Source organism: Theobroma cacao, chromosome 2 (assembly GCF_053813885.1).
Source record: "Theobroma cacao isolate CCN51 chromosome 2, ASM5381388v1, whole genome shotgun sequence".
Classification (NCBI taxonomy): Eukaryota; Viridiplantae; Streptophyta; class Magnoliopsida; order Malvales; family Malvaceae; genus Theobroma; species Theobroma cacao.
Window position 1 is genome coordinate 2849539 of NC_142640.1, and position 13974 is coordinate 2863512.

The 13974-nt window shown below is 30.2% G+C and overlaps 2 protein-coding genes across 2 annotated transcripts; both read left to right on the forward strand.

Annotated features, from left to right (window-relative positions):
• The first annotated feature begins 1785 nt into the window (after positions 1 to 1785).
• LOC148763920 (21 kDa seed protein-like) lies at positions 1786 to 6643 on the forward strand. Its single transcript, XM_088803314.1, has 2 exons — positions 1786 to 2010; positions 6224 to 6643. Exons 1-2 carry the CDS (start codon positions 1786 to 1788, stop codon positions 6641 to 6643), a joined length of 645 nt encoding a protein of 214 aa, XP_088659440.1.
• A 2981-nt stretch (positions 6644 to 9624) lies between these two features.
• LOC18607502 (21 kDa seed protein-like) lies at positions 9625 to 10496 on the forward strand. The gene has a single exon (XM_007041695.3). It carries the CDS (start codon positions 9679 to 9681, stop codon positions 10336 to 10338), a length of 660 nt encoding a protein of 219 aa, XP_007041757.3. The 5' UTR covers positions 9625 to 9678; the 3' UTR covers positions 10339 to 10496.
• Positions 10497 to 13974: the final 3478 nt, after the last annotated feature.

Consider the following 13974-nt stretch of genomic DNA (forward strand, 5'->3'; position numbering starts at 1 on the left):
AGTTTCCATAATGGATTGGGTCGGAAAATGCAAAGAAATTGTACAAACCGACATACCCAACCCAACCCGAATTACGAGTTCTCTACTTCTCTTAACTGAGGCAAACCTGTCCAGACCTTGATTTGTGTTTAGTTGGGCTTAAGGCCCAATAGGCTCAAAAGGAAGAGAAAAATGGACAATCTGAGCATGCAGCCGAACAGCACCGACACAATCCACCTTTAAGTTGCATTAATTTATTTATTATTAATTTTTTATATAATATTTAAAATAATTTTTTATCTAAATGCGAAGATAATATGATAAATGATATTTTAATTAATGATAATTAATTAATTATTAATTATAAAATTTTATTTGATTTAAAGTAAAAATATAAAAAATTGATGGAATATAATAAAAAACACTTATTTAAATGTTTTTAAATAATTTAATAGTTTTTTCAAATATCATGTCTTATTTTTAAAGAAAGATTGATGTTTAAGATTCGAAACCTGTTTTCCATTTTAGGTATGGAACTTGAAATGCTCGAGCATCTATTAAAATGGTCAGGAGTGTGGTCAAATTTGTCCAAGTTGTTTTTCCAACGGGCATTAATATGTTTGACTTCAATTATTGGGCTTTCAAATCTACAATGTTGAATTCGAGTACGTGTATATATATGATAATTTGTTTAAGAAAATAAAATTTTAAATTTCCATTTAGATGATATTTTTGTTTTTCTATTATTTGTTATTTATTTATAATTTTTTATTATTTTTTATTTGAGTAAAATACATTGATATCTTTAACTTTTGATCATAATTGCATGCAGATCTATTAATTTTTAAAATGAATAATTTACCTAAAAAAATATTTTTATTAAATAAATAAACCTTATTGGTAGTCAACTGTCAATGTTTTCATTAGTTTAATGTCGTAATAATATTTTTAAAATAATTTTATCATTCATTAATTTTAAAAATTATTATTATATAAATTATATTTTTTATTTTTTATTTTTTTCTCTCTTTAAAAAAAAAAAAGCTTCCAATTTGATCACCTCGTGGTCGACAGTGCTCCCTTACGGAGCACATCAAGGGAGCACCAGATATGGTGCTCCCATTCGTAGTCTTTTGGGGAGATCCGGTCGGATCTATCATTTTACGGTCACATCCAGCAACAAAATGGTCAGTTGGTGTAAGGAAGCACTATCGAGCGATTTGAAAGTAAGGAAAAAAAAGTAAAAATAGAAAAAAAATATTTTAGATATTTCATTTATAGATATTAATGTCGTTTATACATTTTAAACGAACTATTTATTTTAAAAATTAATGAATTCAAGTGTAATTATGATTAAAAGTTAAAAGTGTCAATATATTTAATTTTTTAATTTTTATATAAAAAGTAAAAAATAAAAATATCAACCAAATATAACTTTAATTATTATAATTTTTAATTTTTATGTATTCATATAATATTACCAGAATATTGCATGAGAATGGAAGGAGAGTCTCAATTTATGCCCATTACAACAATCAAGCAGTTTGAAGTATTGAGTATATATACTCCCTTAGATAAATATTTTGGGCCTTAAACATAAGATAAGAATTAAGAAGAATTTTTATGGAAATGTTTGAAGTAAATTTTGGTAACTTTTTAATCACCATGCATGACATTATTTTAATAGAGAAAAGGCCATGCATCATTTAGCAGGATCACCTCCCCACCTTTATAAATTGAGCTGCACTATTTCATATGCAACCTACGCTCGGATCTACCGTAGCTAGCTGCTTCTCAACACCGTTAATGATGAAGACCACGTTAGCTATGCTTTTGCTGCTTCTCTTTGTATTCTTATCAAAATCCTCTGCAGCTGATGAAGATGGTCCAGTGTATGACCTCAATAGCGATGAGCTCTGCCCTGGCGTTGAATATTACGTCGTGCCAGCAATATGGGGTGCTGGTGGTGGCGGGTTATATCTAGGCAAAGGTAGAAACCAAACCTGCCCATATGATGTTGTCCAAGAAAAGGTTCGACCTGTGGCATAGCGTTCCAGTGACCAGGGGTGGCTCAATATTTTTAAAAGTCTAAAATGATTAAATATTTAAATGAGGTTCTTATTGAGAAAAAAAATTAAATGAGGCACTTTTTATTTAAATTAAAAATAATTATCATTAGTTGAAGATCATTAATTATAAATTACGTTAATTGAAAATAGAAAAAATAATTAAGAATTATTAACATTATGACAATTGAAAAATGATAAAAAAATTTATTAGATACATAATTGAAAAAGTGAGAGAATATGTAATTTTATTAATTATTTTGACTTTTACATAAGTAAAAAAGTGAGATAAATAATTAAAAATTAATAAAAAGTAGGAAGTGAAGAAAAATAAATATTCAAGAGACACTTACTTTAAAAAATATTTTATTAATTATTTTAATTTTTATATATATATTTAATATAATTAATTATATTATATAAAACTATGAGACCTATAAAATTTTGAAGCCTAAAGCAAGCGCTTTGCTGGCTTTATGCTAAAGCCGGCCCTGCCAGTGACATTTTCTCCAGTGGACACCAAGGGTGGTGTTATCCACGGATCAGCTGACCTTAACATCAGGTTCATCCCTCCCGGACCAACAGCTTGTTCTCAATCAACAGTGTGGGAGGTGGACAGCTACGACGGATCAAGGGGAGAATGGTTCGTGACAACTGGTGGGTGGAAGGTGACCCACAGGCTTTGTCTAGCCTGTTTAAAATTAAGGGCTCTGACGGTTTGTCATATAAACTTGCTTTCTGTCCTTCGGTGTGAGTCATGCAAAAAATATTTTTGCAGCGAGATCGGACGATATTCATCTGGTTTTGACCCTCTCATACCTCTAGTTCTAAGCGACAACGAATTGCCCTTTGTGTTTATCAAAGCTGGTCATGAGGTTCTAAAACAAGTTGTCCACATCTGAATATGAAGTGTCTCCATGATTAGCAATTACTACACATAAAAGCAAAGTCTCTGCTTCCCTAAATGTTGATTATGAAATGCAATATTATTGTTGCGTTGGATTGTGTATATATATAATTGAAAGAAAAATGATTTGCTTTTTAAATGGATAATATATATTACGTAATTTAGTACGACGAATAAAATTAGAAAAGGATAGCTATTAAAACTTATTATAGTATTTGATTAGTAAAAATAACTTTAGAATAAAAAAATACTTGATAAAAGAATAAAATATCCTTTATTTTATTTTATTTTTAAATATTAATAATTTATAATTTAGTTAAAATATTAATAATCGATCATTTAAATATTAATATTTTATTTATAATTTAATTATTAATATTTTAAAATATTAATATTTTATTTACAAATATTAATGTGGATAGAGTTGTAAATTTCTAAACTTATAAGTGGTAACTTAATCTTAACAATTTTTGAAGTTATTCCACTAGACATGGAACAGCTAATATATATCAAGGGAGGGGTGGGCGTAGTTAAAAAAAACTTTGTATTAATTTTGAAGTATAGGTAAATTTCACGTTAGATGGAGAAAATTTTTCATAAAATTTACAAACGTAAAATGATGTACACCTTATTCCCGATAAACATTTTAAATTAGCAAATGTATAAGATTCTCTATATGAATTGAAAGCAAAAAAAAAAAAAACAAATTACAGTTTTTAACTGAAAAATCTTTGGAAGTCATTTTTTTTGGGTATCTGGTTGCCTTTTAGTTTCCATATTGGATTGGGTCGGAAAATGCAAAGAAATTGTACAAACCGACATACCCAATCCAACCCGAATTACGAGTTCTCTACTTCTCTTAACTGCGGCAAACCTGTCCAGACCTTGATTTGTGTTTAGTTGGGCTTAAGGCCCAATAGGCTCAAAAGGAAGAGAAAAAAGGACAATCTGAGCATGCAGCCGAACAGCAGCGAGACAATCCACCTTCAAGTTGCAATAATTTATTTATTATTATTTTTTTATATAATATTTAAAATAATTTTTTATCAAAATGTGAAGATAATATGATAAATGATATTTTGATTAATGATAATTAATTAATTATTAATTATAAAATTTTATTTGATTTAAAGTAACAATACAAAAAATTGAAAAATATAATAAAAAAACTTATTTAAATGTTTTTAAATAATTTAATAGTTTTTTCAAATATCATGTCTTATTTTTAAAGAAAGATTGATGTTTAAGATTCGAAACCTGTTTTCCATTTTACGTATGAAAATTGAAATGCTCGAGCATCTATTAAAATGGTAAGGAGTGTGGTCAATTTTGTCCAAGTTGTTTTTCCAACGGCCATTTAATATGTTTGACTTCAATTATTGGGCTTTCAAATCTATAATGTTGAATTCATATACGTGTATATATATGCTAATTTGTTTAAGAAAATAAAGTTTTAAATTTCCATTTAGGTGATATTTTTGTTTTTCTCATTATTTGTTTTTTGTTTATAATTTTTTATTATTTTTTATTTGAATCAAATACATTGATATCTTCAACTTTTGATCATAATTACACGCAAATATATTAATTTTCAAAATAAATAATTTATCTAAAAAATATTTTTATTGGACAAATAAATCTTATTGTTAGTCAACTGTCAATGTTTTCATTAGTTTAATGACGTGATAATATTTTTAAAATAATTTTATTATTTATTAATTTTAAAAATTACTATTATATAAACTATTTTTTTAATTTTTGTTCTCTTTTTAAAAAAGAAAGCTTATAATTCGGTCACCTTGTGGTTGACGATGCTCCCCTAGGGTGAGCATCAAGGGAGCACCAGATCTGGTGCTCCCATGCATGCTCTTTTGGCGAGATTCGATCTGATCTACCATTTCACGATCAAATTCAACTGTAGAATGGGCGGTTGGTATAAAGAAGCACTATTGATCGACTTGAAAAAAAAGAAAAAAAAAGAAAAAAAAACGTTTTAGATATTTTATTTTTAGATATTAATGTCGTTTATATGTTTTAAGCGAATTATCTATTTTAAAAACTAATAAACCCACATGTTATTATGATTAAAAGTTGAAAGTGTCAATATATTTTATCCTTTTAATTTTTATATAAAAAATAAAAATATCAACCAAATATAACTTTAATTATTGTAATTTTTAATGTTTATGTATTTATATAATATTACCAGAATATTGCATGAGAATGGAAGGAGAGTCTCAATTTATGCCTATTACAACAATCAAGCAGTTGGAAGTATTGAGTATATATACTCCCTTAGATAAATATTTTGGGCCTTAAACATAAGATAAGAATTAAGAAGAATTTTTATGGAAATGTTTGAAGTAAATTTTGGTAACCTTTTAATCACCATGCATGACATTATTTTAATAGAGAAAAGGCCATGCATCATTTAGCAGGATCACCTCCCCACCTTTATAAATTGAGCTGAACTATTTCATATGCAACCTACGCTCAGATCTACCGTAGCTAGCTGCTTCTCAATACCGTTAATGATGAAGACCACGTTAGCTATGCTTTTGCTGCTTCTCTTTGTTTTCTCATCAAAATCCTCTGCAACTGATGAAAATGGTTCAGTGTATCACCTCAATGGCGATGAGCTCCGCCCTGGCGTTGAATATTACGTCGTGTCAGCAATATGGGGTGCTGGTGGGGGCGGGTTATATCTAGGCAAAGGTAGAAACCAAACCTGCCCATATGATGTTGTCCAAGAAAAGGTTCGACCTGCGTCATAGCATTCCAGTGATCAGGGGTGGTTCAATATTTTTAAAGGTTTAAAACGATTAAATATTCAAATGAGGCTCTTATTGAGAAAAAAAATTTTAAATGAGGCCTTTTTTATTTAAATTAAAAATAATTATCATTAGTTGGAGATCATTAAAAATAAATTATGTTCATTGAAAATGAAAAAAATAATTGAGAATTATTAGTATTATGAGAATTGAGAAGTGATAAAAAATAAAAATTTATTAGGCACATAATTGAAAAAATGAGAAAATATGTAATGTTATTAATTATTTTGACTTTTACATAAATGAGGAAGTAAGATAAATAATTAAGAATTAATAAGAGGTAGGAAGAGAATGAAAATAAATATTCAAGAGACACTTAATTTAAGAAATATTTTATTAATTATTTAAGACACTTAATTTTATATTAAATATATATAAAATTATGGGACCTATAAAATTATGAAGCCTAAAGCGAGGGCTTTGCTGGCTTTATGCTAAAGCCGGCCCTGCCTGTGACATTTTCTCCGGTGGACACCAAGGGTGGTGTTATCCACGAACCAACTGACCTTAACATCAGCTTCATCCCTCCCGGACCAACAGCTTGTTCCCAATCAACTGTTTGGAAGGTGGACAGCTATGACGAATCAAGGAGAGAATGGTTCGTGGCAACTGGTGGGGTGGAAGGTGACCCACAGGCTTTGTCTAGCCTGTTTAAAATTAAGGGCGCTGGCGGTTTGTTATATGAACTTGCTTTCTGTCCTTCGGTGTGTGAGTCATGCAGAAAATATTTATGCAGCGAGATCGGAAGATATTCATCTGGTTTTGACCCTCTCATACGTCTAGTTCTAAGCGACAACGAATTGCCTTTTGTGTTTATCAAAGCTGGTAATGAGGTTCTAAAACAAGTTGTCCATGTCTGAATATGAAATGCCTCCAAGTTTAGCAATTACTACAAATAAAAGCAAAGTCTCTGCTACCCTAAATGTTGATTATGAAATGCAATATTATTGTTGCCTTGGACTGTATATATAATTGAGAGAAAAGAGATTTGCTTTTTAAACATTAAGTTATATACTAAGCAATGAATCAAATATTTGGATGTGATTGAATATATATATATACACACTTATTGAAGGAAGAGCGCTTGACATTTGCTATATATATACCTAGTGAAGGAAAAGCGCTTAGCATTTGCCTTTGTTGCTATCTTTCTTTTGAGAAGCAAGAATTTTACAGGTAAATGGACATCCCCATTTAAAGTGTGTCTTGCGTATATCACAAACAACACATTTGATTTGTAAAATAAATAGAAATGAAATAGAATAGCTGTTTTATGATAATAAAATAAGATAAGAATATATATTACGTAATTTAATGCGACGAATAGAATGAGAGACGAATAGCTATTAAAACTTATTACAGTATTTGATTGGTAAAAATAATTTAAGAATAAAAAAAGAATAAATGATAAAAAGATAAAAATACTCTTTATTTTATATATGATTATTTTTTATTTTATTTTATTTTTAAATATTAATAATTGATAATTTAAATAATATTTTATTTATAATTTAAATGTTATTATGATTATTTATTTTATTTTATTTTAATTTTTAAATATTAATAATTTATAATTTATTTAAATATTAATATTTTATTTACAAATATTAATATGGATGGGGTTGTAAATTTCTAAACTTATAAGGGGTAACTTAATCTTAACTATTTTTGAAGTTATTCCATTAGACATGGAATAGCTAATATATATCAAGGGAGGGGTGGGTGTAGTTAAAAAAAACTCTGTTTTAATTCCGAAGAATAGGTAAAACGGGGGAATTGCTATTCCTTACCAAATTATCAACTAAGGAAAGCAAATAGTAGTTGAGAATAGCTATTCCCGTATCAAACGGTACTAAACGTATAGAAAAAAAAGACTTGTATAAAGTTGTAACTGGTGTCAAACTAACAGGCAGCCAATTACCAAAAGGTCCAAAACTCCCTAGCACATACATAAACCCCGGGAGCATAGACATCAGAATCATCCCACCACAACCCAGTTCAAACTGTTCCCTGTCCATTAAACACATCAATTTGCAGAAACAAAAACCGACCAGCAAAACAGACCCTCGCATTCCTTTGTATAACGACCTCACTACACATGCACCCATCAGCCAGAATCTTTCCCAGGCTGCCACACCGACAGGAACACAAAATTAATAATCATCAGAACTTACAATACCTGCAACCATGTCATACCATGCTCATTTGCATCGGCTGCCTCCTTTGGTCACCATTTTTTGCCAACTGATCTGCTATTTCCTTGGCTTCCCGAGGCACATGGTGGATACCCCAGCTGCTCACCAATCGTTTGCCAAGCCTCCATGTGCATCTCATTTCTTCTTAATCTCCATGGCGTAGTACCTTTGTTGCTATCTATTACTATAACTATGCCCCTTAATTATGTCTTTTTACAGGAAAATAACCATTTTATTAATGAATAATGCCATATATATGACATCTAAGTATCGATATAGGAAACTGGAAATTCATATAGTAAAAAAATCTAAAACTGAACACTAAGAAATTAGAATTAACTTTGGAGTTGAAAGAATTTTTTTTTTTTTTGAAAGAGTTGAAGGAGTTGATTGTTGATACATACAAATATCCAAATTGATGTGCAACAATCCAACAACTCAAGGTTCAATCTTATCATTATATATATATAAGAACAAATCAAGAAACTTCGCATGGCAGCTGAAATGTAAAACTGACCCTCCTTTTTAACAAAGAAACTTTGAGTACTTGCCTCACTTCCCTTTTTTAAGTTTATAAGGATTTTTTTTTATTTACACCCAGCCCAATCCTGCTACGCAAATTCTGTCTTGCCTGGATCTTGATTTTTGTTTGATAGGTCTTTAAGTTGAGTAAATGAAAACATATTTGATTGAATGTAATAAAAAAATAAAAATTTTTAAAAAATTATGCAATTTATTTATTGTTAAACTTAACTTAGAAATTGTTTTTTATTTTTTAAGAAGATTGATGTTTAATATTCAAATCTCTAGCTTATTCTTGTCTCTCACATATATGTAAATAATTATTATTGTCAGATTGATATAAATATTTTTGGCTTCTATAAATAAGGCCAAAGTGCATGGGTCCAATTTCCATATTTAGATAAGTATTATGTATACTTAACATGATTGACTTCAAAATTGCATTATTGCATTATTGTGTTTTCAAATCTACAACGTGATTCACGTAGGTATATATTCAATAATTTGTTTAGAAAAATAAAATTTTATGCTGTGTTTGATTGATTTTTTTTTTTACTTTTGTTATTTGTTATTTATTTTTGTTTTTCTATCTTTTATTATATTTATATATTCAATTTTTACGTAAAATAAAAATTAAAATATCAACCAAACATAAACTTAATTATTACGATTTTTAACATTTTCTTCTTCTTCCTTTTGTTTATGAACTATATATAAAAATATTTTGGACGAATGATATATTTCTATGTTATGATTTATTTTGCAAATATAGATGACCAGATCGATGTATCACAAATACATATAACATATATATTTATATAATATAACCAAAATATTGTATGAGAATGGATGGAGAAATTTATGCCTAATCCAACAATTAATCAACCTTTATATAGAAATATATATTGTTTAACACTTCTTAAATGAGAAATTGGCCGACACTCCATTATATAAATATTTTTGCCTTAAACACTACGATAGGAGTTACAAAGAGTTGTTATTGAAATGTGTGAAGCACTTTTGGCCACGTTTCAATCACCATGCATGGCATTATTTTAGTAGAGAAAAAGCCATGCATAATTGAGCAGGGGATGACGTCCCAACCTTTATAAATTGAGCTGAACCGGAAGCAACCCACATTCAAATCTACCAAAGCTAGCCGCATCTCAACAGTGTTAATGATGAAGACCACGTTGGCTATGCTTTTGCTCCTTTTTGTTTTCTCATCAAAATCCTCTGCAACTGATGAAAATGTTCCAGTGTATGACGTCAATGGCGATGAGGTCCGCCCTGGCGTTCAATATTACGTTGTGTCAGCAATATGGGGTGCTGGTGGTGGCGGGTTATATCTAGGCCAAGGTAGAAACAAAACGTGCCCATATGATGTTGCCCAAGAAAGGTCCGACCTGGTTCGTGGCATTCCAGTGACATTTTCTACGGTGGACACCGAGGGTGATGTTATCCACGAATCAACTGACCTTAACATCAAGTTCATCCGTCCCCAACCTACAGCTTGTTCCCCATCAACAGTGTGGAAGGTGGACTGCTATGACGAATCAGGGGGAGAATGGTTCGTGACAACTGGCGGGTTGGAAGGTGACGCACAGGCTTTGTCCAGCCTGTTTAGGATTACTGCGGCTCCTGGCGGTATCTCCTATAAACTTGCTCTCTGTCCTTCAGTGTGTGAGTCATGCACAAAATATTTATGCAGTGAGATCGGAAGACATTCATCTGGTTTTGACTCCCTGATACGCCTAGTTCTAAGCGACAACGGATGGCCTTTTGTATTTATCAAAGCCAGTGATGATGAAGTTCTAAAACAAGTTGTGAATGTCTGAATGAAATGTGTCCAAGTTTAGCAATTACTACAAATAAAAGTAGAGGCTCTGCTTCCCTCTATATATGTTGATTATGTAATGCAATATGATTATTGCCTTGGTCTAAATAAATATCTAGCTACTAAGGAAAAGCGCTTGCCACTTTTCCTTTGCTTCTATCTATGAGTCTATGACTATGTCTATGCCCCTTGGTTCTGTCTTTCTACAGGAAACATACCCATATTATTAATGAATAACACCATGTGACATCTAATTATCAATAAGGAAGCTGCAATTTTTTTTTTGGCTCAGTCAAAGTATTATTTTATCGAATATCCGGAAATGGGGGGAACCGGCATGAACGGGGCAGATCCAAGATGGATCTGTCTGTAGCAGAATGTCCCCTACAAAATTTAGCACACCTAAATGACTGTGAGTACATACATCGCCTCCTAAAAACAAGTGTTATAAGGAGTTACTGCTGGATTCTGCATTCTCTAAAGACGAGTATCAACAGATTAACAAGACCACAAATTGTATGAAAACAAAACATAAAGATCAATAACCATGACTAGAGACAAAAGTTGCCGCAGACCAAATCATATCCGCCATACTGCTCAAGCCGATAGACAGAAGCAGAAGACCATCACAATCATTATAGCATGCAGGCATAAAAAATCACCATCATGGCGAGAACATTGTCTTCTTAACGACACCATATTTTGCAAAGAAATCAATAAACATTCCCTTCTCAGAGGGCATGCTGAAAACTAGCACCTCCTAGTTGATTGATTGGAGAGTCAATTTCATTAAAAAGAATCCTCTCAAAATAGACTCCTTGTTGCGAGTGGCAGTCCAAGCTCTCTTATAGCGTCCTCCTTTAGTTTTTTTTTTTTAATTTAAAAACTATATACTTAAAATAATTTCTTTTTAATTAAATATAAAATATAAAATATAAAAAAATATACTTGATGTGACATCAAATTTTGAGATACGACATCAAATTTTGAGAAAGATATTTGATGTGGCATGTTAGTAAAAAAAAATTAAAACTAAACACTAGTTAGAATTAACTTTGGAGTTGAAAGAGTTGATAATTGATACAAATCCAAAGGAAGTGCAACAATCCACCAACTCAACGTTCAATCTAATCATTATAGAATAAAAAAAAAATTCAATCATTCATATATATTCATATATTGTACTTTTTGTCCTGGTAGAATTAAAATTGTACTTTAAATATCAACGCAATGGGACCCTCCACAGTCCAGTGCTCTCAGATGGCCATAGGCCCATAGCACATCAGAGCAGGCTGCTGTTATTGTCCAGCAAGCTTGACAAGGGATTTGTGCATGTGCTCATGGCAGCTGGCATGTGACACTGGCCCGCCTTTATTACAAAGAAACTTCGCATTTGGTCATTTTATTCATCATATTTGAATGTTATTTTTATGTTTTGTCATCTTTAATCTTTCTTGGTTTTAACCTCTTTATTTTCCAAATTCACTATTTTGAACATTTAATGGACATAATAATTAAATGAATTTCTTTCCAAACTTGAAAGGATTAAGTACCTGCCTCACTTCCTTTTTTTAAAGTTTATAAGGATAATTTTTTTATTTACACCAACCCCAACCCTATTACGTGTTAGTTTTAAGACAATCCAAAACATGTCCTATTTGGATCTTGATTTGTGTTTAATTCGAATAAAATGTTAATATATTTGATTAAATATAATAAAAAAATAAAAAAATTATTTAAATTTTTTAAAAATGATTTGAAAACTTTTAAGATATTATGCAATTTATTTATCCTTAAACTTAACTTAGCAATTGTCTTTTTTAAGAAGATTGATGTTTAACATTCGAATCTCCAGCTTATCCTCGTGTCTCTGGCATATATAAAATATTATTATTGTCAGATTGATATAAAAATTTTTGGCTTCTATATCTTTACAAGGCAGTGCATGGGTCCAATTTCCATAATAGATAAGTTTTATCTATACTGACATTATCCATATAAGATAAGAAAATTGAAATGCTGGAGCATCTACTAAAATGAGAATTCTAGCAAAGTTTTTTTTTTTTTTTTCCCGACAGGCATTTAGTATGATTGACTTCAACATTGTGTTATTGAGCTTTCAAATCTACACCGTGATTCACGTACGTATATATTCAATAATTTTTTTTAGAAAAATAAAATTTTATACTGTATTTGACTGATCCTTTTTTACTTTTGTTTTTTGTTATTTATTTTTGTTTTTCTATCTTTTATTATATTTATATATTCAATTTTTACATAAAAATAAAAATTAAAATATCAACCAAACATAGCCTTAATTATTACGATTTTTAACATTTTTTTCTTCTTCCTTTTAATTATGAACTATGTAAAAATATTTTGGACGAATGATATATTTCTATGCTATGATTTATTTTGAAAATATAAGTGACCAAATCGATGTATCAAAAATACATATAACAGATATATATATATTTATATGATATGACCAAAATAGTGCATGGGAATGGATGAAGAATGCCAAATTTATGCCTATTCCAACAATTAATCAACCTTTATAAAGAAATATATATTGTTTAATACTTCTTAAATGAGAAATTGCCCGACACTCCCTTATATAAATATTTTGGCCTTTTAAACAAAAGATAATTATAAAAAAAGAGTTGTTACGGAAATGTGTGAAGCAGCTTTTGGCCACGTTTTAATGGCCATGCATGGCACTATTTTAGTAGAGAAAAAGCCATTCATAATTGAGTAGGGATCACTTCCGAACCTTTTATAAATTGATGAGCTGAACTAGAGGCAACCGACATCCAAATCTATCAGAGCTAGCTGCTTCTCAATAGTGTTAATGATGAACACCACGTTAGCTTTTGCTCCTCCCTGTTTTCTCGTCAAAATCCTCTGCTGCTGATGAAAATGATCCATTCTATGATGTCCATGGTGAAGAGCTCTGCTGAGCGTTCAATATTGTTGAATAGTTTGTAATATTTGTTAGAAAATAAGTATTCAGGTGTGATTGTTTAAAAATAACTATAACTCTTAAAAAATAATAAAATAAAAATAAATAAATAATAAATATTTACAATGAACACAACTATTGAAAGTTATAGATACGTCTGTTTAAATACAACAGACATATCTGTTAAAATAATACAGACACATCTGTTGAAAATAAAAAGGACGCATCTATTGAAAATAAAAAGGACGCATCTATTGAAAGACAACAGACACAACCTCTCACTGTCTATAAAAGAACATACTTTCAATCAGAATTCATTAAAAGCATTTTGCAAAAAGGCTTGTTATATCTTGGAGAGTCTTTGTCTGCGAATCCCCATAGTAGACAATAACTCTTTAAAGAAAGTGTGTTACAACACGCCTCAAGCCTTACTTTTTTCTCTTTTCTTCTTCTACTAATTTCCTAACAATTTTAAAGAGTTGTTTTCAATGGAGTCTAATTCAATTTCAAGATTTCAACTTATGAATTAAGAATTCATCAAATTTGATCGGTTTGATGGAACGAATTTCACCCACTGGAGAGATAAGATGGTGTTTTTGCTCACAGCCTTGAAGGTTTATTATGTTCTAGATCCAACTCTTACTGCACTTCTAGAACTGATTGTTGAAGACTCTG

What these genes read in the sequence shown, in the direction of transcription:
- LOC18607502 (XM_007041695.3), top strand. Translation starts at nt 9,679, where the DNA reads ATGATGAAGACCACGTTGGCTATGCTTTTGCTCCTTTTTGTTTTCTCA.
- LOC148763920 (XM_088803314.1), top strand. Translation starts at nt 1,786, where the DNA reads ATGATGAAGACCACGTTAGCTATGCTTTTGCTGCTTCTCTTTGTATTC. An exon ending in ATGATGTTGTCCAAGAAAAG is followed by an intron (nt 2,011 to 6,223) that starts GTTCGACCTGTG and finishes TTTATGCTAAAG; the next exon opens with CCGGCCCTGCCTGTGACATT.